General features: G+C 39.6%; 3 protein-coding genes across 5 annotated transcripts; 1 reads left to right on the top strand and 2 right to left on the bottom strand.

Annotated features, from left to right (window-relative positions):
* The first annotated feature begins 281 nt into the window (after positions 1-281).
* On the top strand, positions 282-10,636 carry poc5 (POC5 centriolar protein homolog (Chlamydomonas)). Its single transcript, XM_042488379.2, has 13 exons — positions 282-389; positions 1,548-1,631; positions 2,250-2,403; positions 3,085-3,177; positions 3,343-3,542; positions 4,741-4,917; positions 5,445-5,549; positions 6,739-6,918; positions 7,123-7,306; positions 8,972-9,105; positions 9,209-9,310; positions 9,520-9,690; positions 9,795-10,636. Exons 2-13 carry the CDS (start codon positions 1,548-1,550, stop codon positions 9,927-9,929), a joined length of 1,719 nt encoding a protein of 572 aa, XP_042344313.1. The 5' UTR covers positions 282-389; the 3' UTR covers positions 9,930-10,636.
* ankdd1b (ankyrin repeat and death domain containing 1B) lies at positions 10,458-17,108 on the bottom strand. Its single transcript, XM_042488380.2, has 15 exons — positions 16,095-17,108; positions 14,901-15,001; positions 14,664-14,762; positions 14,455-14,553; positions 14,085-14,189; positions 13,896-13,997; positions 13,656-13,754; positions 12,768-12,866; positions 12,511-12,609; positions 12,228-12,326; positions 12,016-12,114; positions 11,720-11,815; positions 11,122-11,323; positions 10,715-10,846; positions 10,458-10,595 (listed from the first exon to the last, which is right to left on the bottom strand). Exons 1-15 carry the CDS (start codon positions 16,267-16,269, stop codon positions 10,540-10,542), a joined length of 1,662 nt encoding a protein of 553 aa, XP_042344314.2. The 5' UTR covers positions 16,270-17,108; the 3' UTR covers positions 10,458-10,539.
* Positions 17,109-17,226: 118 nt separating this feature from the next.
* Positions 17,227-27,716, bottom strand: polk (polymerase (DNA directed) kappa). 3 transcript variants are annotated; one of them, XM_088076853.1, is made up of 16 exons: positions 27,568-27,716; positions 27,269-27,491; positions 26,040-26,159; positions 25,743-25,895; positions 25,223-25,354; positions 24,931-25,081; positions 24,536-24,757; positions 23,299-23,423; positions 22,898-23,064; positions 22,762-22,794; positions 22,563-22,659; positions 20,559-20,730; positions 19,398-20,405; positions 18,978-19,039; positions 17,904-17,952; positions 17,227-17,791 (listed from the first exon to the last, which is right to left on the bottom strand). In XM_088076853.1, exons 2-16 carry the CDS (start codon positions 27,395-27,397, stop codon positions 17,667-17,669), a joined length of 2,745 nt encoding a protein of 914 aa, XP_087932979.1. In that variant the 5' UTR covers positions 27,398-27,491; positions 27,568-27,716; the 3' UTR covers positions 17,227-17,666. The 3 variants fall into 3 exon arrangements, with proteins under 3 accessions (XP_087932979.1, XP_087932981.1, XP_042343998.2); XM_088076855.1 differs by having other exon boundaries at positions 27,269-27,411; positions 27,568-27,699; XM_042488064.2 differs by lacking the exon at positions 18,978-19,039.
* Between the last annotated feature and the right edge of the window lie 196 nt (positions 27,717-27,912).

Here is a 27,912-nt window from a genome sequence, read left to right as displayed (position 1 = left end):
TACCAGTAGTAATTGCCAGGCTGCAGTGCTAATAGCTAGCATTAGAAGTACCCCGATACTCACTACTGCTAATGCTGCTACTGGCTGCCATCATAATCGTGAAGTAAATGAGCTGTATTGTCAAAATACAGAAACAACTGAAGCGGAGCTTTTTGTTTGTAGCCTTGTGGGTGCCCTGCTTTGCTCCGCGTTGTTCCGCTTACCGTTACCACGGAAACATTTTACCCAGTCAGAGAGCGAGTTAGAAATGCGCGAGAAAACAGTAGCCAATCAGAGAGTCTGTTGTTTAGGAGTCCACGGGTTTGAAACGGCAGAGCAAGCAGTTTCTAACTGACGGAATAACTCGGGAAACAGCTAAGTGTGGCAGCCTGCACAGAAATATAAAACAGGTAAATATTTCCAAAAGCACCGTTACTGCACATCAATTGCCAGAGTAGGTACGTTATCTAATAGTTATAGTTTACTTCTATAGACCTGAAATACAGTTAAAACAGCACTTACTTCCCTTGCTCCATCGAGTTGTAACGTTATGTTTTTCAATCGAAAATGAAGCGTCTCCGTTTTTAGTATATAATGACAATTGGTGGCTAGCTGATGTTATGTAATATCCATTTATACGTTAGTTTGCCAGAAACGGCGTAACTTGCAGTAGCTGTAGGGAAAAACACACTGGCATAGCTGTTTTCAAAGCGTGGTTAGCCGAGGGACTGTTCGTTATTTATTAGAGGGTAGGGGGTGGGCCAAAACAGAGGAGACACTTGAGATATTTTTTGAAGCACTGGGGGGAGAGTTTGTTTTGGCTAAAGGAAGGGACCTACAACTTTTCACAGACATATTTTGTATTTATTTTAAATACCCACAAAACCAGCAAGTGGGTTTTAAAGGTAAACATTTACTTAAACAATACATTTATCATGGTTAGAAACAGAAATAAAAATATTTATGGTGTAGGAAGTGTCATACTTTTCCATCAGTCACTTGGAGAGGCTCAAGGAAAAATATTTGTGGCTTTGGGGAGGTCATGATATATATTTAAAAAAAACAAAAACAAAACTGAATTCACACCCTAGCCAATCCCCTACTTTGATAAAGTACAGTTTCTAACATTGATATAGTACATGTGAGAATGTAAACTTCTCTTACCAAAGAACAACAAAGTTAATGTTAACGCATATGTTGTAAAATGTAGATTGCATGTTTTATGACATTATGTAAACAAAGATGTTTTGTGTTATTTTATGTGTTTATGACCATTTATATATAGTTTTGTCCTGATGGCCTACCCCAAGTTTCATCCTGCAGTGCCTGTGTTTACTGTAAACTGTTGCTCCATCATAAGCTGCAACATTACTTGCAGCCCACTTCCATGTGCAATGGTGTAAGGCTGTTGAAGACAAATATGTTGATACGACATGTTTAAAGTATTATATATAAACTATGATTTGCAACTACACATATGAGGCATACATGTGGCTCAACATTTATAGCTTTTGCTGTATGTAAAGTATCCCTAAACAAACATCATTCCACATATTTATTTTGTCTAGATGTCCTCAGACGAAGAGGAACCAACAAGTCCTGTTCTGCCTAAGGACTCTGATGCGGGCAGCTCTGTCTCCTCTGAGCTTCAGGTGATTAAAGAAAAACACATTCCCAATTTAAGTGCCGTTATGTACATGTCACGATAAAGTTGGTCAGAGCAAGCAACACATGCAATCAGACAAGTTTTAAAAATACACCCAGTTTCAATCAATAATCCAAACCACTTATTTGAAAGCGAAAACAAAGGTTAACACACCTGAAAAATCTATTAGAATTGCCCATTGCCCTTTCCATTGTAAAACTAAATGGATGCACAACTATTTCAAGTATGGAAGTCAACTGAAGTGAAAGCGGTAGCTCTGGCAAATTAAATGGATGTTTGCAACAGGCAGTTTGAATACCAACTTTAACATTCACTCTAATTTTTGCGTCCCAGTTTGCCTAAGGTATTTAGATATTATTGTTTAACTGGGAACTTGTTAAAATACCAGTATAGTTGCTTGTGTTGACTGTCAGCTCTCTAAAGCTGTATATGACAGGGTTTGTGCATCCCTGTATCCTGCAATAGAAATGATGACTGTGGAATTCAGGAACTATACAAATAAGAAACCAATTATGAAAAATATACATTAATTTATAGAAATATACAGATGTCAATAGACACTTGTGCTCGCAGGGATTTTTTAAAATTGTTTTTGGATCAACAGGATGAGTATGAGGAGCTCCTTCGCTATGCTGTGGTCACCCCTAAACTTGACAGACTCACCACTGCTCACTTGCAGCAGCTTAGCACCTCACATCTGCCTGCAGAGGGTCGGAGTTCTCGGAGAAAAGATGACACAAAATCACTGCGCCCAGCAGGTATCTCTGGATTCTTCTTGTATGCAGGACACATTCATACACACACATTTTTTCACTAAGCCTTTTTGACAGAAACACAACTTGAGCCCTTCCAGACACTGCCCCCATCAAATGATCAGCTGTCAAAAAGGATTTGGTATCACAGCATGGAGAAAAATGTAGTGTGTGTTTATCAGCCTCATATTTTCAGCTTGTAAACCAGTCTAGTCAAGATGCATATGATATCAGTCTGTCAGATTGTACCCCCTATCTCTTTCCCCTACGATACCCACATCTTAAACAGTCCATCAGACCCCCACCCCCGAGCTCCAGCTCCAGCTGCAGCTCTCATTGGAGGTTTAGTGCTTTAACTGTCATGGAGTAGTGCACAGGGATGTAGAAAGCAGACGGCCGATTGGTAATGATCTCCTGGCTCTCTGCCCGCACTGCTCTTTAGAGTGCTGGCTTTCTCTTCCCCCTGCAGGATTTAATTAAGATATTGACATAAATGCATTCCTGGACGAGGAACCGTGCTCGTCTTATTCAGCATTCACGACATCACATTTTTCTGTTCTTAAACTGTCTTTTGTTTTCTGACTTTTACATTTTACCTTTATTTTTTACTCGTTTATGTCATGTAAAATGTATTTTAGCAACATTTCCTTTTTTATCTGTTTACCATTTTGCCTCGTCTTCTGTTAGATACCGCCACTGAAACTCAAGATGGAAGGCATTCAAGCCGGAGTGTCAGATCATCACAGGTTTCCCCTGTGATTGTTGAGCCCTCCACACATGGTAAATTGAACTAAAAATACAAAGATGCAAATGATTAGTTGTGATATCTAATTCTATATTAATTTCTCTTGATATCAATTAAGCGTATAAAATACAGTGACCATGAAGTTGCAATGATGTCAAATTTCTGGTGATATTCTTGTTGATTTTTTATTTGCCTTCCAGTTGAGGAGCTGGCAGGTCGGTCATCTAGCAGGGCATCGCTGGCCTCAAACACTCCCTCAGACAGGTCACAGAGGGCGTCTGAGAGGTCTCGGTCAAACAGCCCAAACCTCCTCGAGTCCGCTGTGACAGAGATGTTTATCTCGGAGGAGAACATAAGCAAGATGGAGAACATTCTGGACACATGGAGCAACAACCTGAAGGTTAGCCTGCTTCCTCGCACTGTAAAACTGTCTTTCTATAATCAATCAATTTAATGGCTCTTATTTGCCGCCTGCTTGAGAGCTGACTGTAGATAATGTTGGACGGCTATATATAGGGCTCTGACATACAGTAGCTGAATGATAATAATAGTAATAGCGGCAGTGTGTTTCAGCAGTTTACAGTAAAATAGGCACAAACTGGCAGGTTTATTCTTGAAAACTGAGTTACGCATAAGTAGAAAAGATGTAGTAAAATGTCATCAGGGCATTAATTAAGCCTTTTAAGTGCAATGTAGCCGGCAAACTATGCTTGTCTTGTGGCATAAAAATGTCAGAAAAGTGTAACTGTGCTTCATTCACAAAACTAAAAGTATTACATGTTATGTTTGTTTTAGTTTCAGATTATATGTATGATAAAAAATTTGCAGCTGAAATGTGTAAGGTAGGTTTATATTGACATTTTCCATACTCATTCAATCAGGCAGTTAGACTGTGATGGATTAAATGCAAGAAATACTGTGGACCGCGTGCGATGGTGAGGAAGAGGTCAAAGATTATGAGACTTGTAAAGTGTTGGAGTCTTAGGAAGCCTTTTTGAATAGGTTGACAGCTCTGCTCTTCGTGGAAACAAGTGACCTTTTAATTGTGTCTCCCAATGGAATGATTTTGGAGGAAGTGAGTGCCTTGTCATGGGTGTCCTTCCTGCCCTTTTGTTCTAATGTTGTACAGTTCATTCATGAAGGGCAGATGACAAGCAATCACCTGCTAAGCAGTGCTGATAAAAAGGTGTTTGACCTTGGGAAAAGGCAGAGGCCTGGACTGTGGTGGAGAGAGTTTAAACTTTTTTGGTTTTTTTGACCAATTAGTTGCTTGTGAGCCTCTGTTGTCATGTCAAAATCTGTTGTTTTAATTTCCAAATAAGCCAAGTATGTTAACATTTGTGGATGTGGTTATGCTTGACCCTGTAGAAACTTAGCCGAGGTCACAATTAAACCATTACCCCTAAAGCTGAATATACGTTCTGCATCATGGTGTTGTGTTGGCTGCATGTGGTAGCCTGTCCCATGGACCTCTGAATCCTCCAGCGCACCCGTTTATCTCATTCAAAATCTACAGAAGAATTGTGTACAGACATCCTCGTTTACTGAAGCAGTGTATGAACACATTGTGACTGTCCCACCCTCTATTTCCCAATTAGTCAAATGTGCTGACTGAGCTCAGGAAGTGGAAGCTGGCCTTCATGGAGCAACACAAGCTGGAGATGAGGAAAGAGAGGGAGAGGCATGCCGCCCAGACAGCTGCCCTGAGGTCAGAGCTGGACAGCCTGAAGGGGCTGCTGCAAACCTACGAGACTTCCAACCAGAGAAAAGATGAGGTGACTGTTTTTATTTGCTTTCTCCTGTTTATAATGTGCTGGTTGGTTAGACATGAATTAAAGGAATATTCCACCCCCCATATGACCTGTTGTATATCAGTTACTTACCCCGTGTTATGTTGAAATAGGGAAGAAAACTTTCTTTCCTCATGCTTCCACAGTGAACAAAGAATCCAAAAACAGAGTAAATTCTTGATGAATGGGAGCCATAGGGGGCCACGTTTAACAACAGCAAAACTATTTCAAAACATCCATTTACAAACTCTCACACAACTTATCCAGTCGCATGCTCAGTACTTCCATGGTTTGGGGGGTGAAGTGCTCCTTTAAGCACCGGACTTAGATTTCATTTCCAGTTACTTCCATTTGTGGGACATTTTAGTGTAGGATTGGGTGGGATTAATCCATGTCTAAGCTATCAGCCCCATATCGCCATTGTTCGCTCACTTGCACATTCTGTCTCTCATTCTTTTGTACATATAGAACTTGAAGCTGACAAGCTTTTTGTGTAATGTGTCCTCCCTCAGGTGATTGTGAACCTGAGCCAGGTGTTGGACAGACAAAAAGAAAAACAGGAAAAAATGAGGGCCTTCACCCACTGGAGACTCAAGCACACTGAGGCCAAAGAGGAGGTACACTGATGACGTTATGGTGTTTCTAACAAGCTAATAACTATTTACATTGGGTGTGGGTGTATAGATTGACTAAATTTCATAGCATTTTTTAATGCAAGGAGCATATTTACGGGCTCTTTTACACAGCATCAGTGTTGGCTTATTGGTTGTCTTCATATTTAAAGCTTTAAAGATTTAAAGCTTCTAACTCACACATCTTGCATAACCCACACTTGTGTCCTTTAACAGTAAGAAGATACAGATGCTTACTGATTTAGTCAACCAAAAACAAAGTTTTTGAATTTCATTTTTAAAAATTTGTGAAAAGAGAAGGAAAAAAACTACTGCTGCTCTGCATGAACATGATATAAAAGGTGAAGGCAGGACAAAATATTTGTTTTGGTGGAGCTAATCTGTTTGGCTGAGCTGCCCAAATAGATCGGCCGTTTGGGAAACACTTACTGCGTGTGATAATGGGATTTTTTTCATACAGAAAAAATCATACAGACTATATTAGAGTAATAAGTGTGTGTGTGTCATTCAGATGAACATCACACGAGCATCACATTTATTATCTCAGCATCGTAATGATCGCCTTTGGATCATTGGTTCACTCTTTACTTTAGGCTGTGATCTGCGTAGATTGTCAGGTTAGATAACTTAACATAATTAGTTTTTCAGTGTTTTTAAATTTTATTTTCATATATGTATATTTCTTTTAGGAAAGGATGTAAAATTACTGGTAGTGGATGTACTTTAACATTGCGAGATTACTGTCAGTGCAGTTTAATGGTTTATGCAAATAATCCCTCTGCATGAGTTACCGACCCATACATCACATTGTCACTGCACACTGAACATGCGTATGCCACATTTTAACACAAATATCCCCTCTTGGTAAATTTACATAATATGGGAAATTTTGACAGTGCGCTGATGGACAATCTGTTCCTTTTCTTACTGCTTGTCAAACAAATGCATAAAATATTAAAATATTTAAAAGGAGAAAAAAAGTGACATTCACAAAATAGCTATTTATGCCATGTGTTTAAAATGTAAAATATAGTGCATGACTCACAGTTTTGTCTAAACCATGACACAGAAAGTGCATCACAAGAAAAAAAGTACTGTACCTGCATAAGAATGAATAATGGGTGTAATTATTTCCTCTTGTGAATATTTTCATGGTCTTGTGGTTCCCTGCTAGGCTCATGCTGCCCGAGTAGCACGGCAGCACTACAATTTGCAGCTGAAGAAGAGGGTGTGGTCAGGCTGGCAGTCCCTGATCCAGAAACACTGGAAGGTCAAGGTGGAGCGGGCTTGCCGTGCACGGGCTGAGGAGGTCTGCACCCGCCTGTCTGAAGAGTATGAAGCCAAACTGGCAGAGGTAAATAAGTGAGTGAGGGACCTGCATATGAAACAGTGTGTATGGTGTTAATGCGTTGTTGACAACAGGAATCATAGCAGTCAGAAAGATGCATTGTACATTTACAAATCATGTAAAGCAGACCCAAACCACCACTGCTTTTGTCAGTATGTACAATCTGATAAATGAATGATTCTTTCCATTTTCTGCCACCGATCTCTGCAGCACTGTGAAGCTATAGAGAAGGCCCAGGCAGAGATTCAGAGACTGCGACTAGAGCGAGAGCGCTATGAAGACTCTATGAAGAAAGCCTTCATGAGGGGCGTATGTGCTCTCAACATGGAGGCTCTCGGCATGTTCCATACTGCAGAGGGACGGACAGAACAACCTTCAGTTCATGATCAGAATGGTTCGTAACAGAATGACCACACAAACCATATTTTCTAAACAACTAGCACATTAAAGCTTGCACTGCTAACATCGTCACAAACACCATAACCACATAAATAGACCCCTTGTTCTGTACAACAAAGCGTAAAAGCATTGCTAGCCTTGCCTCTGTGCTGTATTGATTTAGCCCAGCTTTCAAAACAGAAACTAACAGATAGAAAAGAAAGAAACATCATTTCTCCAATAGAGTGCAGCTGTGTGCTATTGACAATTGTGGAGATTTATGAATGAGAGCAGGGAAGGGTGGTCTTTGTTTTTTTCTTGAAGTCATTCACTGACTTACCCAAAGGACTGATGAGTCCGTGGATGTGCTGAGTGCTAACTGTAGGGTACTTTGCACAGGGTATAATTTTGATGTGGCTCTAAAAAATTAGTTAGAAAAATCAAATAGCCTTTTGCGACATTTGTTAAATTGTGAAATTGCTGCTTTTATTAAGTAGTATGTTGGTGCTGTGAAAATTGCCTGTAAGGGCTTGGGATAATGCAGGATATGTGAGTAGACACATAAATGTCATAAACCTTGGACCAGACAATGGCACCTTGTCTGAGGTGCAACAGGCCAACAATGCTAAGGTTCACAAAACATTTAAATGACAGTACAGTAGTATTAGTTGGCCTGGTAATTGCCCGTAGAACTCGTAGCATTACATCATTATCTGCACACAGTCACATTGACACCAGCACAGACCTATTTTTTAATGCTGTCGAAAACCAAATTCACACCCTGCCATCACCATGCTGCACCAAAAGTTAAGATCAGGCAACAGATCTATTCTGCCGTCCTCACTGTGCTATTTTTGGTGAGTGCATGGCTGCTGAAGCTGGATCTCACTGTTTTGAGCTTGTGCAAATGAACTCTAGCATGATCTTCTGTTCAGCCATCTGCTTTCAGGTTTAATGAGTCTTGCAACTTGAAATGCATATTATTATATGACTGTCAAACTGGGTTGTTTATAGAAAAGTCTTCTCTGACTCTTACTCATACTTATTTTTACAGAAGCCTATTTCTGCCAATGTGATGAAAAAAAGATCCTCATTATAATGAGGAACTTTCTTGAAGTAATGACTTAGTATGACAAAATAATGACAAATACCACATCATTATTTTGAGATACAAAGGAGTTATTTGAGAATGTTTCTTATTATCTTGAGATACTAAGCCATTATCCCAAGATAAGTAAGTCATTATTATGAGAGAGCTTCTTGTTATTTTGAGACACTAACACATTATTTTGAAAGTATTTCTCATTAATTATAGATACTAAGTCATTACTTTGAGAAAGCTTATCATTATTCTGAGATAATTTTGAGGTAATACATCTTTATCTTTTTTTTTTGATAAATTGGCTCATTATGTAGTGATATTGTGTCATTATTTCAAGAAAGTTTACTATTGTAATGATTCTTTTTTTCGTCACATTGCTGTCACTGGGCTTCCATAGGACTTAACCAACCAGACAATACAACTAGCCAAGCAGCCAAAGAGGAAAGATTAAGAACATTTGTAAAGTCCAGTTCAACATTCAGCACTAAAATTTGTGATTTTTTTGTAACTATAACAAACTTGTACCAAGAATATACAGTGCCAGATTCTGACTCAATTAATCTTTTTTTCTTTTTGTAGATATTTTACCTCCCCAGGATGAGCCTGGCTCTGTTACATTGGCTCAACTTCAACCGTATCCCATCTCATCAACACGGTACAGTCCAGTCCACTTTGACCGCCCGGACCCTTCCCACAGTGAAGTAGAGGATATGGTGAGACCCTTAAAATTACTAGAGAAACCATACATTTATCTGCACACCATAATTCTTATCTGCCTCTCTCCTCCCATTGGCGCCCCGATTTCCTTGTCCTCAGGTGGGATCTGGTGCCCCCGGGTCTAGAGCAGAAGTGATCCCTCCTACTACAGTGGTGCACAGCTCCCTCCCACATGGGGGCACTGCAAGTTCCCACAAACAGGTTAGCATTAAACATATTGATTTACTGTCTCAGGTACATGCCATTACAAGTAAGGACAGTGTCCACTGTTGTTGAATATCAAGGAATCATGGAATAAATGGCTGTCAAACTGATGACTAACTACACAGAATTATTTGATTTTAGTACAGAGGGAGTCTCTACTACTGAAGTCACAGTTAGATATGATGCATCGCTATTTGTTTGTCCAGGTGAGCGGTCGTGTTGTCACAGCCAGTCAACAAAAACCCTCAAAGACTGTGACGGCTCGGATCACTGCACGTAGTGACGTCAGTAAAGCTGCACGCAGCAACCTCCAGGTGATGGGTGTGGCACCGCCCATGAGCTCTGTGATAGTCGAACGCCATCATCCTGTTACACAGGTATGACACAGTGTGAATCATGACTGCATTGCTAACTATTTGTTATTTTGTGCCATGTGAAGCTGAAAAATAATAATGAGCATTTTTTTCTTTCATTCCTTCAGGTCACCATCGGTCAGGCCATGGCTTCTAAGTTTCCCCGCTCATCACAACAGGGCCAAAGCTCCACCGGAGGCAGACGCAAGTCCAGAGCACACACCAGCACATGCCACGTACACTCTATCAAAGTAGTTGACTGACCACACACACATATCACATGGGAAGTGTTGCTCACCTCAACTAGATTTAAAATGTAACAAATCCTGTGCACCAATATTAGAAATAGTTTACTGTGGCATCAGGTATAAGTTCATTTTATTTTGATATCTTGGAGGGAATTTTTCTCTCTGCAATTTGGAGCAAACATTGCATTTTTAAGCTTCCTTTCATGAATGAGAATGATTTCTTGAGCAATCGGATTTTTCTCAGGAATGTAGTGCATAGACAGAACCAGGTGTTTAGAACGCCACATGTAAATGTTTTTAATTTATACCAGCTGGGCAGAGTTTAGAATTGCAAAAGGGACATTTATTCCTATGAAAAAGTTTTGCTTTAAATTATGCACAGGTGAGAATGTACTGTAGTGTTTAAAATACATTTTTAAATAACTTATTTTATTAATGTTTTCTATTGAGACCAACTATCCAACACCACAGGGTGTTTACTCTACTAAACTAAAGCCATATATAAATGATTTGATGCACAATTTGACTTTCTATTTTTTTTTATTCAGTTCTTCCTGCACACATCAGTAGTAAAAAATAATGGAAGCATCGGTTTTTGTCAGTTCATATGTTGCGGTGTTCATCCTCATGAAATGCTGCAGGTCTTACTGCTGGAACTCTCTGCCTCCATCCGAATCTTATCTGTAAGACAAACATTTTTCGCAATAAAAATTTGGCACATACCCCCAGGCAGCATACATATATGTTTATAGATTCCACAGTTTGTTTCTTTTTTGGGGGGGGGGGTTAGCCGAATGTACCTGCAGCTTTCCTGTTCCCTGTGAGGATGAGTCCCTGGAATAGTTCTTTAGACGGACTCTTTTGAGCCAGCTCCTCCCCATGGAACCAGATCAGCAGCATCCTGTTCCCATGCTCCTGATAGCTGTGCTGACCTGTGGTCAAACACACACAGTGCAGACAGGAAAACAGTTTGACCATTAAAGCTAAAGAATGTTTGTGTGCACTTGAAGATAAAATAGAAAAATAAATTAGCCAGTCTGATTGAAAAAAAAATAGTTATCCAGGATATTTTCATTGCCAAATTTTCCTCATTATTTCAGGGACTTCAACTTGTAAAATTCTGGCTCAAAAAAGCTTCTGTTTACTATTTCAAAGAGTTGCCAAATGCACAGTCAAAAGCCTGTCCAGTCAGTGTGAGATGTGGCACCTGTCCACTGCTCCTCGATGGCCGACACTTGCTCCTTCGTGAAGCCCCAGTGTTCTGCCAGTCTTTTCCAGTCTCCTGGTTTAAGGAGCTCGTACGCCAGGCGCCAGGCCATCGAACGGAGCTGCCGGGTCTCATAGCGGTGGTCGAGTTTAAACGTGAGCGGATACTCGCTGTGAACGCTCTCATTAAGCTCTGGGTTGGCCTGAAAGGGCAATTAAATTATGTCAGCAGATTGATAAAGGCCACAGGCCTTCTAGAGCACAGGGGGGCATGTTAAGAGATTATTGGAAAAACACTCACACACATGATTAGCAGTATGAGAGCCAGAGTTAAACATTTTTAAAATTAAGATGGGAAAGGAATCAGGCACACCTTTAATTAAATTGATGGAAAATTGGATGTCAAATGCTTCTGGGTTGTGTGTCATTTTTTACCGTAGATATTTTAATAGTATTAGAGGGGATTCAGCTCATCTCGATTGTGGTGTAAGGAAATGAATCACTTGTGATGATTGTAGTTATTGATTTCAAAGCCTAAAAATGGATTTTTATAACACATGAAAAAATTAGAAGTTACAAGTATCATTTCACTCCCTCACCTGCCTCCAGGCGTAGTATCTCTCTGCTTTTATGATCATGTCCACAATAATCACCTCGTCTGCTCTGACTGCCACACCCAGAGCCGTCTTACCCTGCTACTCCATATCCAACATGTACAACAAAACACACAAACTTTAATTACAGCTGTACGGTATCAGATTTAGAATTAAAATTGTCACACAGTTTCAATGTATCATGCTACTGTTATAGCTTAAATTACCATAACTATCGAATTTTGGCCAGGATTAAATCCTAAAAAAAAGTGTTTAGCAATTGTGGTTGTGAGAATTCTTACCCGATCCCTGAGCGTCAGATCCAGCCCAGCTTTAAGAAGCATTTCCACGACTTCTATTCTGGCCAGCTCTGCAGCTAGATGCATCACAGTCTGGGACCTCTAACCGTTTATGGCGAAGGACAGTGACAACACAATGCAGCGAAAAACCCTCTTTTTTTCGTACTTATATTTGGCTGACATCTTATTTTAATGTCTTACTGAGGAGATCATACCTTATCTGTGACATTAACGTTGCAGCCAGCTTTCAGTAAGGCATGGATGACAGGGATGTGGCTGTTCTTTACAGCCAGGTGGATGGGAGCCTCTAGGTTCTGAGAGCAAAAATACCCTGTTACACAACATGAGCCCCAAAAATTAAGTGTTAGCTCAGGAGAAAGAATGTAAAATTACAATGATATGCATCTAAGCCCAGCTCAGCTGATGTGTGTGTGATCTGTGTTACCAAAAACCTTACTGAGAGAGTGTACTACTGCCACCTAGCTTGTGTTTGCTTACCTCGTTCTGGAAGTCTGTGCAGGCTTTGTAATATAAGAGGAGCTGCACAAGAGAGGTGTCTCCTTTTTCTGACACTGGATGGAGAGCGCTGCATTGGGCCTAAAATGAGAGGAGGGTTAGGACACATTTTTTTACAACAACTTTGATGCTGCTTCAATGATTAACCCTATTCAAATATTTTACAATAATACATTATTAACAACAGGGCATCAGGTCATTGATTTCAGTGATAAAGTCAACATAGTGCCCTGTTGTACCGTTGTAAGGATGTTGGGGTCACAGCTAGCCTCCAGCAGGGCCAGAACACATTCTTCCTGGCCGTTGTCTGCAGCCTGGTACAGAGCTGTCTCTCCGTCCTGTAACACAGACAAACCAAGTATAGTAATTGTTCCAAATAACTGTATCAGGAACAGAAAATGGAATGCTCACAAGGCTATATGACAAAAACAAGTTTTTCAGGCCTACAGCGAACTTAAACATCAAAACTTAAAGGGACAATTCACCTCAAAATCAAAAATATGTATTTTTTTTCCTTTTACCTGTCATGCTATTTATCAATGTGGATTTGTCCAAGCTTGAATTGTAGATTGTTGGAGATATCAGCCATAGAGATGTCTGCCATCTCTCCAATACAATGGAACTAGATGGCAGTCAGATTGTGGCGTTCGAAGCTGCCAAAAAAGCAAAAATGCAGAAATCCTGATCTGGTTACTACTAATTTTTAAAACATTTTTTTTTTTTGCAATTTTACCACCGCAAGGAGAGTGCCATCTAGTTCCATTCTACTGGAGAGCAGGCAGACATCTCTACAGCCGATATCTCTAACTCTCATACCAAAGCAATCTAGATTGATAAATAGCACTACAGATAAGAGGAAAAATATGTTTTTTTTATTTTGGGGTGAACTTTCCCCAAAATAGCCAGAAAATAATTTGATATTGATTTAAGATGATTTTTCTCACAAATCTTTTTAACATTTTCAAGCCAGAACACCGTTTGTCTTGTAATATGACAATAACCAGTCCGGGTTTGATATATCTTAATTAATCCAAAGTGGATCCACCATACAGCAGTGGATTAGCCACTGAGCACACACTGTCACAAACTAAACCGTGATAGAGAGGATGTTTACACTGATTGTCTACCATATTGACTTCATCCCGAGTATCAAAGCTCTGCAGCAGCAATTGGACGGTGTCCAAGTGACCGTTCCTGGCAGCTAAGTGCAGGGGCGTGTCCCCGCTCTGGCAGAAGGGAGGGAGGGAAACAACTGGCATCAAAGAGTGTTGAGCTGTCATGCAGGTGTGACACACAAATGTGCACTCAGACACATGTGAGCATAAATACCACACAAACTACAAACACATTAACGAGTCCACATGCACCATGTTGGGCTTCATAGTGGCCATGTTGTATGGTTCGATCAGCGTGTCCAACATTTCAACACAGCCATGCTCTGCCGCCAGTGCAAATGGTCGGTGTCCTGACTGAAATGGAAGAATTGAGGTATGAACAACAACATTTACTGCATTTTGGTACTTCTAAATAACTTGCCTAAAATGTTAAATAGATACCTGGTCATCTTTGTCTAGTTCTCTCATCTGCAGGTCATTAACTATATACTCTACAATTTCAGTGTGGTTGTTGATTGCAGCACAATGCAAGATGTTCAGTCCTTCCTGAGGTGGAAAAAAAAGAGTGAGTTAATGTTTAATTTAGCATTGTGCAGTAGCAGAAATGTAACTTAAGAGCATCTGTGCTGATGTTTGTAACGAGGCACGCATACCAGTGTTAGATGCAAATCTAGAATGATGGAAGTGATTTAACATTTGAGAAGTTTTTTTAGACATGTTGCTGAAAATCAAAAGACAAATAGCTGATTTCGGGATATGTCATTGTCAGTTGCTGATAAAAAGTAGAGCTAAAGTCTTCCTGCTTCTCTACCTCATTCTCAACCTTCTGTTCAGCCCCAGCTTGCACCAACAATTTCATGATCTCCAAACTGCCAAACCAGGCAGCCAAATGAATGGGTGCGACACCGTACTGTCAGACAAAGAACACAAAATTGTAAGTTGTGACTACTTAAGAGTATTACACAAGCTCTATTGTCAATGGCTCAGGTCTTCAGATGTAGATATTTGAAACCCTCTCACCCTGTCCTTTTGGTCCACCTTGACTCTCCGCTGCAAAAGAAGCTTCACAGTTTCAATGTTTTTTCCAGCTACTGCGTAGTGAAGGGCAGTCCTGTTATCCTGAGGTTAACAATTTCAGCAGTATATTATCCATTCAGTATAGTTTTTTTCCCGTTCTTACAAAATTCCAGAAATTAATAGCCTTTTGGTCTGCTTGTGCTTAGTTTACAATACAATTAAAGGTTTGTCTAGACCCACCACATTCTTTGCATTGGCATTCAGCCCTCGCACAAGAGTCTTCATGGTCTCCACATCATTTCTTTTAGCTGCCTCCATAAACTCCTTCTCTGCATTAAGCACTGCACAACACAGCAGACAGGAGGGTTTTATACAGTGGCTTTGACATATAGTATACATGACAGCATGTAGCAGGGGTTACTAAGGAGAGACACTACAGGTAAAAACAGCTTTGTTATGCACTGGTGAGTTTTGATTCTGGGCTATTTTGCTTTCATGTCCTCATTCAGACCAGTGGGAAGAAAACATCCAAAGTATTTGGGTGTTTATTTAAGTAAAAAAAAATATTCTGGAAATGTATGCAAACATTTTTACATACAAAAGTAACATTTATTTAGAAGTCTCATTTGTACATGTAAAGAGACAACTACAGAAAACTTGTTTAAAAAATGTTTTGGTGTAAGTAGTTAACTGATGTTTTAACCTTATCACCTGTAGTGTCTTTTTTTGTTAAAAAAAATGTATGGAATTTTACAATACATGATTTTAAAGCATTTTATTCCTAAAAACATGACCAAAATTGATTTTTTAAATGGCTGTTGACAATGTTTTCTGATTCATAATGACAAATAGAGATATCCAAAATTCCCTTTCTGAAAACCATTAACTCTTATATGTCAACAAAAGTACACAAGAAATTTGGACTTGGCTATATCCAAAGTTCACATTTCTGTTCTGGAAATGTCTGCAAATGAGCACATATTTAATTAGATAATACATTATTTAATTCATATTTTAACTTATAATTTCAGAAAACATGTAACAAAAAACAATTTGTAATGTAAATAATAAACTGGTGAAGTTTTATAGTGATATTTAAACTATTCACCTGTAGTGTCTTCAACTGAATACATAACCACCATGTGTGAGGAATTTACAACGGTACTGAAGTCACAACCCCAGCAGAAAAATACTGTGAGGTCAACTGAGGGTCTGTTTTATGCACTGTGGACGCCTTAGTTTGAGCCTTGTGCAAATATAGTGTGTTATTGTAAGAGAATAGGACATAGTCAGTCCAACACAATTAATACCTAATGATTAACTCTAGCTTTAACAACTACAGAAACTTTATAAAATATTGCTCTATAATCCATCATATTAATATTCTATGAAACCAAAGCCTTTTTCCTCTTTTAGTTGTGCTTGGATACTCACACATCTCTTTGTTGTCAAAGCTGTCGTCTGTCTCTTTGTCAGAGTTTTTGTTGAATATGAAGTCTGTAAATCCCATCACAGTCTCCTTTCTCATCCACTTTCGAGGGTCCAAATTCTCCGTCTTGGGACGATGCTTCTCGATCATTGCCCTCAAAGCCAAAGCTCTACTCTCCATAAGGAAGCTTTAAATTACCTCACTGTGTAACAAAGGCGGGCTTGGTGTAATTTAATAAACAGTCCACGCACACACTGAAACCAAACCAAATACCTGAGGTAACAGGGCCCACCAAGGATGAGAAACACCTGTTCTGCGTAGTTTCATGTAGTTCCTGTCTTCAAATAGTCAACAGCAAGCCTTGAAGTGGAAGTGCACTTCTATTTTCTTAATGCTGGAGGGCTGATCCTTGTTTACTTAACCAGTTCACACCCCTGAGATACTGCTGATAACAGTGAGTATTTAATATGTTAAATGACTAGTATGTGGCATGACTGGCTTCATGCATTTCATGCACTGTGTAACATTAAGACGTTCTACCAAGTGGGGTTTTTTTAATTTAATTTCTATCAACACAGTACAACGTTTACAAAAGATTAACATAAGTCTCTAATAGCAGTTTAACTTGTTTGACCAGGGAAGTTTCAGTAGTTACACATATTCTTTAGAAGCAATGCTCCCCATTCACACAACCTGAGGCAATGCAGTCTTTCACTGCTGGTCACTGTGCTCCTGTAATGGGTTTTTCTTGACAAGACTAAAAGGCAACCATTTTTGATTAAAAGTCAGATTAATAAAGAATGGATGGTAATTAAAGGTTTAGTGTGTATGATTTAGGGACATCTATTGACAGAAATTGCCTAAAATATTCATGACTTTGTTTTCATTAGTTTATAATCACCTGAAAATAAGAGTTTTTTTCACCTTAAAATAAGCTGTTTGTATCTACATAGAGAGTGGGTCCTCTTCCACAGAGTCTGCCATGTTTGCTCTAAATAGGGCCATTCACATTTTCACATCAGCCTCTGTAGTGCTCCTACATGCTTGACACATTTTCAGTTCTGCAACCTTGCCCATACATACCACAAAATACTACACACTAGACCTTCAGCTGTAAAAATATCACCCAAAGTTAAATTTCAGCAGATAAGTAATTTATTTCAATTTTTATTAACATGATAGAAGGATTCTCTTATCTTCATTATTAAACATATACATTATCATCAATGGAAAACACAATAAATACAATTGAAAATTACTGGAGAAAATCTGAATAAAAACCTTCATTCGATAAATTAGGAAAATAACACTCAGCATGTAATAAATACCCCTATGATCCATTTTGAACACGGTAAAATAAATATACTAAGCTTATCTTCAATGAGTAACAAAAATAAGTAGTTACACTGGCATATATATTTCCATTAATTTGTCAGAAATTAACAGAATTGGTCATTTTTTATTTCCTGTATGGCTTATACAAAACAACAAGGCGTATTAGTGCAAATACTTACAGTAGCTTCTTAAAACAGCGATCTTAATTTCAAATTTTATAAGAGAGAGTGGAGAAAACTTTCTTAATTCCTCCAGATGAGGATGGACATTGTTTGTATATGGCTGTCACCTGAAAAACTTGTCGATGGTGTTGCGAGGACCGAGGCCTTTAGCCTTTTTAGAAGGAGGAGAGGAAGGCGAGTCCCGTCTAAAGAAAAAAATAAAAATTTAAATTAAAACTTCCCTTGTTCCTACTTTATCAACAGTATATGGAATATGAAGAGGTCGGATGTCAACATTTTGTGCAGCAACAGTCTCACCTTTTGGTTTTGCCTTTACTTGCTTGCACTGGCAGGAGGCGGCCTCTGTCTGCAAACAGAAACAGACACTCGTGAACACTGATAGAAAAAACTCCTCTTACGAAAAAAAAAAAAAAGGCATCTAGCAAGGAGGCACCCAATTGCAGCACCTCTTCAGGGATATAAAGAGTGCAATTTCTGAGGCAGGCTTGTTAAAGAGGAAACTGGGGTGCAGTTCACTGAAGGAATGAATAGGTGAGAAAGTGATTTAGCCATTTCCAAGACCAGGGCAAAGAAAGCCCCATGGGCTGAAATGAGATGTCTTTTCTCTGCAGGAATCGATACAAACTTCTAACACAATGTCACTGTCAGTAAATAACAAGGTCAAAGGCCACCGACTTCCTCCCAAATAGACCTTCCTTCTGTTAACTCCAAAGACGTCATACAGCCACAGTTAATATATGTCATCAGCAGAGACAGATACACTGCCAGACTTCAAATCCAAGTGGGAAATACTGACACACATGAGGCCCCAATCAACAAATGGAACAAAATGTTGCTATTTTTTAAATAAAAATGTATCAAATGACAATGTGAACTTTATTTTCAACCTGGACCCTATTTCCCCATGTTTTTGTATTTCAGTGACCAATGGGAACAACAATTTTGAAATTGGTGCAGTATTGAGTTACGGTCACTGCAGCTGACAGGCAGCAATGTAAATGCTCAGGCCATATTCACACCGTCCATTTACATCCACTAAAAGTGCTTGCTTTTGCCACTGATAGGCTCAGATTGTTACTCTAAGTGCCTGAAACATTATGGAAATTAACTCTCTGGCGATAGCGGTTACATGGCTGTTTCTGGTTAAACAAACAGGATTTTAAAGTTTGATCACAAACAAGCACTTTTAATGGAATTGTAAATTAATGGTGCACGCATACCTCCAAGGCTTCATTGCAGCCTGTTGCATGACTGCTGAACGTAGTGGTGTCGCTCAATACTGGACAAGATTCAAAAATGTCTGTTCCTATTAGTTACCTGAACACAAAAACATGGGAAAACAGTGTCAAAGTTGAAAAATGCTAAACTTACCCTTTCAAAGCCAATTTCCACACCTTGGTTCATTCTCAACGCTCTCATCAAGTTCTTTATAGCTGCAACAGGCAACATTTTTTGCATAAAAACTCTAAAACCTCTGTGTACACTATCTGTTGAGAACAAAACAGCAGGATATTTGTCTCAGAAGATCAGAAAAATAGCCATATGAGAGTGAGATATCAAATAAATGCAAATGTTTCTCTGTAACTCTGTATTTACATAATCATCTGTTTGATAACAAGCTCGCCATAAGATGATATGTCAATGTTGTGTTTACAACATGTTTTCGCTTCCCCCCCATTGGCCAAAAAAAATATTTATGGCAGGTTTAGTAATGAAAGATCATAAAAAAGGTGCACAGATGTGGTTCCTGTTTAGTGAAAGTGAACAACCTCATTTAATACAATCACTCACCTATGACTGAAGGTGGATTTATGGGCGACAGCGTCTGCCCCCTCAGCTCATGTAGGACCTCCTGGTTCAGGCAGAGGTCAACGTGGCGGTTGAAGACAGTGAGGTCATCACTGTCCTGGATCAGCTGACACACTGGGCAGATGAGCACCGGGCCTTTTTCATTACATGACTGAGGCTGTGCCAAGGTCACTCTTTTGTTGTCACCATGGATCAACAAAAACGTTGGTTTCCCAGGCTGGTTTTCCAAGCTGTGTTGACCTCCCCGATGATCAGCTCTGTTCAACTCCAGCTCTTCACCGTTCTCCACCTTCTCCTCTTCAACCTCACACTCTGTCCTCCATTTGTCCATCCCCTCACAGTCTCTTTGGTCATTGTCGAGGTCCAGATCTGACTCTGAGTCAGAAACTGTGCATCGGTTCAACTCTACAGAGGCATCACTGAGACAGTGGTCTATATGTCTGTTGAAGACATTTAAATCGGTCGTGCCCACTTGCCTGTTACACACTGGACAGGTAAGGTTGTCCGTTACTTGTCCACCACAGCCTGATGTGGATGCACAAGCGTCTACGGGGAAGACAAAGTCATTTTCTGAGAGCTCTACGGCTGCAAGGTCACTCTTGTGCACCTCTGTTGATGAGTCTATGCTCTTTTGAGCATCAGTGCCTGCGGAAGGAATCACAGAAGAATTCTGGCCTTCCTCTTGTGTGTTGGTATTCGCAGCCTGGAGTTGCAGTCTTTTGGCATGAGCCCTTTGGAAGAAAGACTGTTTGGGTTCCTCACAGATCTGTTGTCCCTCTAACCCCCTCTGCTCACTCCACAAGGGAACTTCCTTCTGTCTCTGCCACTTCTGCACCAAGGCGTGATTGGAGAGATGCTCTTTGTCAAGTTTTTGAATCGTTCCTTGGGGAGAACTGCAAGAGTCGGTCTTGCCTGACTGAAGAAAGCCTATGATGCTCCTCTGCAGGGGCTTTTTATCATCCGAACTGACAAAGGCGGAGATTCTAACACCTACGAGCACAAAAGCAAATTATCTGGAGAAAACTCCAAAGTGAACGTCAACTGTGTTATTATTTCCACACGAAGTCTGTCACAGATCATTTAGATTTATTTCAAGATAGTTATATTAATTGATATGTACGTTATACTGCTACATCTAATTACCCATGAGCCTCAGTCTGAGTGGCTGGGGGCTCTCATTGTCGATTTCCGTTTTCAGTAGGTCCTTAGCAACAGCAAAGATCTCATCCACTGTGGCAACAGCATACGGCAGCGTCAGCGCTCTGGTCTTTACCTCAAAGTTCACGTTCTTAAGCTTCAGTGTTACGGTTTTACCCTGCAGGAAATTTAATTCATATTCGGGAAAACAGTGTAAGTCATATCTTTCTGCTCTCTAATAACCTCTTAATTATAGGCAGGATCAATAACAATGTGTGAAACGGCTATAAATAGAAGAGAGATGGAAATTTGTATAATCTGTCATATCACTGATTTGTCAGAATGCATTTTGTGAGTAACACGGCACAAAGCGCTTTCATAGTAATGTGATCATCTCCCAGGGAGACATTTCCAAGGCTGATAGTAGCCCCTGCTGTCTCCTTAATGGCCCTCCATTTCCTCCAGCTATCAAGGCCACATCAGGACCCAGGCAGGGGGGTGATGGTCGTTCCAAGCCATCCAGTCCTCCCTCTATCGATTCAGGGGGAATGAACAGGTTGAGGTAATTGTATGAGATTGTGGTTGGAGTCAGGGTGATTCTAGGTAAGCTAAGAATGAGACAGTAATTTTTTTTCTTTTTACCAATATAACTCTTTTCACTCAATCCATTTTTGCGGTGTCAATTTCTGTTCAAATATCCCCCATGCTGGCTTTATTTCTCCTCTCTTTGCTCAGCCTGAGACAGTCACACAGAGCCAACCTGTTTTCTTAAAAACTGAAACACACAAAACCAACGTTAGTCACAAAACTAGTGGCAATGAAGGCTGACTGTTGTCCTGCCTCATGTCGCCTCTGTCTTGGCCCAAATGTTGCACCCGATCACACCGCAGACTACAGCCAATGGTCAGACAGAACGTAGATTGTCCACCTGGGTGAAAGGAAAAGACTCTCCATACCAGCAGGAGGCAGTAGTCTGTATTCATTATTCTAAATGGGAAACCAGAAGACTGACAGGATCCATTCAAGCTGCTAGTTAGCCAGTTAGCACATTAACAACTCAACCCGTTGTTGACAGAAAAAGTATATTCACTGTGCACCAGCAAACAATAATCGCGCAGTTACTAACCATTTCTGCTAAAGAGCTCACTGGCTAAGAAAACTATCTTAACCAATTTAACAGGTTTGTTTCAATCTCATTCCCTCTTGTTTTAGGGCTTTTATTGACTTTCCTCACTTCTTCTGTCCCTCCTCTCATGCTGATTTCTTGATTTAATTCACACACAGGCTCAGCCATCTCCGATTCAACATCCTGAATCGAGCAAAAAAAAAAGAAGAAAAAAGCAAGGGCCAAGAAATGCCAACAGTGCGGGACACAACACAAAAAATAGGGCGACAGAAGCTCACTGACGGCCCAACATTGACCAATGGCTGACCATCGTCTGGGTGTGTCAGGGCTTGTTTTAATAGAACTTTGATTGTTTAACTGCATACTTTTTTGATGCAGGTCGAGTCTGTTTGGCAGAGACTGAAGGCTCTGTGTAAATGTAGCCTGCGCTCAGGTCTTCACAGTGCCTTTATCTTGGGAGATTTTCTGTTAAGTTAATATCTTGAATAACATAGCTTTTATAAATAACAATCTCAGTTTACTTCACAGAAATTAATGAAATATAATGAAGATATTGGCCAACACTATATATATTTCAAAAGTTTTTTTGAACCCCCTTAAAATACAAAAGGCCTCGTGACCTGCCCTGAAGCTTTGGTGACCTCTTGCAGGGTTTGGGACCCCAGTGTTGGACATCAGTGACAGTGATCACAAACAAGCACTGTGTGTTTAGGCAGGATTCATCCAAGCACTGTCTCAGCAGTTATAAAATTGACACTATGAACATACAGTATAACTATGTACATGTATACCACAGATGTATTTAGGACCGTCTACTTCTTCACAGGATATGCACACGGGTATGTTCATGTTGCAAAATAAATAAAACAACCCTCGTTCTCTACCTTTAGACCTTCTTTCTTCATGTCTTGTGCTAAGTCTTCACAGAGCTCCCTGCAAAAAGATAGCTGCTCCTCAACTTTGCTCAGTTCTTTAAAAGTCCTGTGAAGATCAATTGACAGACGAGAAATGAGAGAGAGTTAAGGAGATGGACTCCCAACAAAATCAATCCAGCTGTCTTGTTATGCCTCATTAAAACCGTACCTTTCTGTGCTCATGCTTTTTCTCTCTTCATGCCTGTAAGAAAGCAAAGACATTGTATATGATCTTCTCTCTCTATAACCCAGACTGTTAACTTTTCTCGTTTAGTTGTGCTGAGTTTCATTAGACAGTTAGGTACCTTGGTATAAATGTAGAGCCCAAACCCAGAGAAACCTGCATGAAATGATGCCAGGATGTCTCTGAGAACAACAATGACAGCAACTCCATCTGCTGGCGAAGGTGAGAACAGCTACTGATGCCCAGAGCGTTGAGCATCTTCTCACTCACCTTCCCTATGCCAGAAACCTGAAAGCAGACACACACACACACATTTTAACTGTTTTTAAATAGTGATATAAATTTTCTCTCAAACACCTTTCCCCCGTCTGCAGCACATCACTACTCATTTTACTCCCCATCTGTCAGACTTTAATAACACAAAAACACACGATTACATTCTTTCATCTTTCCATAATTATTCACCAACTAATACCATAAGGCTCTCTGTTTATGTTTTAGTTTGAGCAATGTGTACTGTACTTTGCGGACTGGGAGATTCTGGACGAAGTCCATGACTGCCTCTCTGGTGGAGGGGAGTCTGTATTGGCCGTTGGGCTTGTTCTTGTCACTGCACACCTTGGCAAGCATCATGTTTGGAGCAATTCCTAGAAGAGTGAAAAGCGTTTTTTAGTATCGCGTTTGTAAATGAAGGGCTGGTAAAACACATTCATAATCTTACTCAGAATTCTAAACAACGTGTGCTGAAAAGACTTGTTATTATTATTAAGCAGTTTATTATTACAAAGAATGAATTATATTTCAAATGGAGCTGTCAGTCCCCTAATATTTCTCAAATTTTGTTTTTATTCAGAGAGTGAGGAGGGAGGGGGGGATCCAAGATGCAAGAGGAATGTAACACTTAAAGGAATACTTCAACCACATAATGACCATTTGTATATCGATTGCCCTATGTTAACTTGAATTTGAGATTAAAACTTTGTTCTTCACGCATGTCTCCACGGTGAAGAAAGAATCCAAAAGCTGAGAAAATTTGTCATGACTTGCAGCCATATTAGGCTGTGTTAAATAACAGCAAAACTATCTCGAAACATCTGTTTACAAACTCTCCCACAACTTCTGCTGTATAATTCAAGTCTCATTTAGCCAGTTGCATGCTCAGTACTTCCCAAACATGCATTTTGACTAAAACCTTACTATTTAAAACATCATACTGCATATGAGTAGAGCACCTGGACAATAGTATGCATTTTAACTGTGGTCATGCATTCCATTGAGCAGTTGGAAAACAGGTGCTTTCCAAAGCGCTACTCATCCGTGCGTGAGATTGTTTATGCTGAAGTGCTCTAAATAGTAGGGTTTTAGTGAAAATGCGTGTGTTTGGGAAGTACTGAGCATGCAACTGGATAAATGAGACTTGGATTTTACTGCACAACTTGTGTAAGAGTTTGTATATGGCTGATTTGCTGTTGTTAAACAGGGACCCCTTTTACTTCAATTCATCAAGAATTTTCTCAGTTTTGGGATTCTGTATTATCCATGGAGGCATGCAAGAAAAACAAAGTTTTCTTCATAAATTCAAAGTAACATGGGGTGAGTAAATGATAGACAAATGCTTATTTGGTGACCTTAAACTTTTGTTGAGTATGTATATCTTCTTTGAAAATCAAATTAAAAAGCAAAATATTTGAAAATAGCAAGACACTGACGAACAAAAGATAGTTTTTTATTATCTGTGTTGGAGTGGTTTTCCACTCACCTGCACTGGCAGTTAGCATGGTCTTCTGTTCAATGCGGAAGCGCATCTCTCTCACAGCCTCCTCAACAGACGTCCCAAACACCTCGAATGCACCACTAGCAGCACCGACACTTGCAGAACCCGGTGAGGAGGGAGAGGAGCTTGGGCTGTCCTCAAACAGGACCGGAGAGAGGTCGTTCTCCTCTGGCACCGTCTCCTGCGGAAGCTCAACCTGCTCTTCACCTTTACAGGAAAGAAATTACTTCACACAATAACCTGATGTTTAAAACTTTGATCATGTAACACAAATGTTTTCTGTCATATTGTGGTGTCTACAGTAAATGTGACAGTTATAAAAAAAAAACAACAAACCACACGGTATAATCATTCTACATGTCTGTATAATTAAGTCCTGCCTGTGGCGGTGCCGCTGGTGCGGTAGGGATGTGTGCGTGAGGACTCTGGCCAGCTCTGTCTCTGTTCCAGGTGGTCTGTAAAATCCAGATAGGCTTCATCCAGGCTCAATGGCTGGAAGTGAGGGTCATAGTCTGCAAAAATCTTCCGGATCTAACAGAGAGATACAAATCCACGAGCACCTGTTAGTTTTCAGCAAGATGCCACAAATTGGCTGCATAGCATTTGTTTTAACTGCAACTTTCTGGATGTATTTATTTTGTTTTTGTGTGTGTGTTTTGCCATCACTCTTACCTCATCACTCACAGCTCGGTATTTGTCAAAGTTGGTTGGAACAATAACTAAGTTGGGGCAGAGTTTCTTTGCAATAAAGCCAGGCATGGCGGCTCGGACCCCGTACTTCCTGGCATGGTAGTTAGATGTTGACTGAAAGAGAAAAGGGTGAGATTAAATTAAAGCACTTAAATTCATCATAGAGCTATTCATATAACATTGGCACTGGTTTAAATATCCATGACTTCTGATATTACATTGTATTACACTGTGCAATGAATATAAATCGTACATTTGAAGACTTATTCCTACACTGTACTTTAAGAAAATGCAGTATCACTGCATTGTACTGTGACTAAAGAGTTTGTAATGAACTGTATTATAGAAGTTTGGTATCCTAATGCACATAGTTCTTCTAATTCTTTTTTTCTATTTCTGCCCTCTTCCTTGAGGTAAAGTGTTGTGTGGGGATAGTCTGAATTATTTACTTTAATTATTGGAGAAATTGTTGTCATATTTGTGTCTATTTCCCAGAACCCACCAGCATGCTCATGCATCCTACAGCCATGGGCTTGTCTTTCAGCTCAGGACAGTCTCTAGTCTCCACAGCAGCGTAGAAAGCGTCCATGTCCACATGTACAATCATACGGCTGAGATCACGACTCTTCTCCAGCTCTGTGGCCATCCTCTCCACCTATAAAGACAGATTTAAAGAAAAACACGTAAGTGTGTATTTGGTAATGTAGCTTTTTCATCTAACGGCACATCAGATTTGTCTGCATATGTGTTCTTTGAGTAACCTCTAAAAACACCCCGTTCAATCCATACAGTGTCTCACCTGAGCGTGTGCTTTCTTTAACTGCTGTTCTGTAATCTGTGCCTTTTGTAGCATCATTTTCTCAATGCGCTGGTTCACCTGCTGCTCTCTTTTCAGCTCATTCTCATAAAACCTAGATCCCTGCCAGGAAACGACAAGGACAATAAAGAGTTACAGATTCTAGCACAGCCAAAATGAAAAGCTACAATAGCATTTCTATTTTTAGTATGGGATGTCATTACACTTTCACACAAGGCTGGACACAGCCAGTAAAATTGGACCTCACATTTCATATTGTCCACAGCACACGACAGAGCCTTTTCTGTTTTAACACATCATTTATATTTGTTAATATTCCTCTGAATGAAAGATTATTGGTACTAACTAACAGAATAAGTCTATTTGAACTGCAGTGGTGGAGTTAGTATTCAAGTCATTTACTTGAGTAAAAGTACTAATACGGCCCTGTGAAATTACTATGTTACAAGTAAAAGCCCTGCATTGCAAATGGTACTTAAGTAAAAGTATGTACGTATTTAAAGGAAAATGTACTCATTTTTACACAATAAAATTACCCAACAAAGAAAAAGTAATACTCAAAATTATTTAAAAAAAGAAAGAATAAAACAGCCCAAAAAACTCAGAATTATAACAAAAAAATCGAAAAAAAACACTCCACAAACTTCAAATTTTAAAAAAATATATATAACGCCTTCCTCTAAAATCCTCAAAATTAAAATAGAAAATAGAAAAAACTAAAATTATCAAAAGGGAAGAAAAAAACACCCAAGATGTTTTTTGTGGGGTTTTTTTAAAATAAAAAAACCTCCTAAAAGTCAACTTAAACAAAAGTTTAAAAATGACTGAAATGTTTATCACAATGGTTGGCAATTAATTTTCTGTGAATCAGCTAATCAACTGATTCTTGAATCAACTTATTCCTGCAGCTGTGCTTGTATAAACTGTTTGATAATTTAATTATTGACAAAACTACATATTTTATTAACTTTTCTTAGGTTTTCCATGCAAAAGCCTTAATCTATAAAGTAACTAACGCTGTCAAATAAATGCAGTTAAGTAAAATATTACACTTCCCCTTGAAATGTTGTTGAGTAGAAAAAGTATAAAGTGACATGAAAATAAAATACTCGCATAAAGTACAAGTGCCTCAAATATCAAATTCATACTTAAGTACAGTACTTGAGAAAATGTACTTAGTTACTTTCCCCCACTGTACTGTTAGTGTCTACCTTAGATGACTCCATGATGATCTTGTTGATCTTGTCCCTGTCAAGACCCTCCATACCAGCCTTGTTGTCATTGAGGGCCATCCTGGACAGGAAGCTCTCTCCTTTAGTGGATGCCACCCCATTGTCCATCCTGAAGAAAGGTCCTTGATGGGAAGAATTTCGTTTGTTATGCAGTATGGTCCAATTTATAAGCCCAGCTCTGTTTCCAAGTTAGATGATGAACCTGCAAGATATTGTAGTTATTAATATCCCTTTACGTGTGCGCCTTGTCCAGCTGGACCAGTCATTCAGAAACTTACCTTTATCACTCTGACCGAGGACGATCTCTCTGAAATAAAATCGCTCAGCTGTCTATCTTGTCCGGGCATATTTTGAAAACTGTGGTAATGACGGTTTTGGCGGCACTTCCGCGTACATGCATCATCGCCGGAAAGGGCGGGACTTAACGGCATACCTAAGAAAACTAAATACAGCCTATTAAAAGAGGTAATTTAGATTATCTTTACGAGATCACTTTTTTTAACCAGGTTGAACGCAAAACAGTATAAACCAGTGTTTATAAGTTACTACCTTGACATAAAGTACAGTAAAGGACTTTACAGAAATTCATTTAAGACTTTATGGCTTGAAATTATGTTTTCTGA

This window comes from Plectropomus leopardus, chromosome 4 (genome assembly GCF_026936395.1).
Source record: "Plectropomus leopardus strain MGB_pleo_1.0 chromosome 4, ASM2693639v1, whole genome shotgun sequence".
NCBI lineage: Eukaryota > Metazoa > Chordata > Actinopteri > Perciformes > Serranidae > Plectropomus > Plectropomus leopardus.
Note: the sequence above shows the minus strand (reverse complement) of the source record. Positions and strands in the feature narration are given on the sequence as shown.

Coding starts and splice junctions, on each gene's coding strand:
- poc5 (XM_042488379.2), top strand. CDS start 1,548: ATGTCCTCAGACGAAGAGGAACCAACAAGTCCTGTTCTGCCTAAGGAC. Junction 2,404..3,084: donor AAAATCACTGCGCCCAGCAG/GTATCTCTGGAT, acceptor GTCTTCTGTTAG/ATACCGCCACTGAAACTCAA. Junction 6,919..7,122: donor ATGAAGCCAAACTGGCAGAG/GTAAATAAGTGA, acceptor CGATCTCTGCAG/CACTGTGAAGCTATAGAGAA.
- ankdd1b (XM_042488380.2), bottom strand. CDS start 16,269: ATGGAGAGTAGAGCTTTGGCTTTGAGGGCAATGATCGAGAAGCATCGT. Junction 14,190..14,454: donor AACAGAAGGTTGAGAATGAG/GTAGAGAAGCAG, acceptor TTTCCACCTCAG/GAAGGACTGAACATCTTGCA. Junction 12,327..12,510: donor GCACAGACTTCCAGAACGAG/GTAAGCAAACAC, acceptor TTTTGCTCTCAG/AACCTAGAGGCTCCCATCCA.
- polk (XM_088076853.1), bottom strand. CDS start 27,397: ATGGACAATGGGGTGGCATCCACTAAAGGAGAGAGCTTCCTGTCCAGG. Junction 20,731..22,562: donor TGAAGAAAGAAGGTCTAAAG/GTAGAGAACGAG, acceptor AATTTCCTGCAG/GGTAAAACCGTAACACTGAA. Junction 20,406..20,558: donor ACTCAGACTGAGGCTCATGG/GTAATTAGATGT, acceptor TTGTGCTCGTAG/GTGTTAGAATCTCCGCCTTT.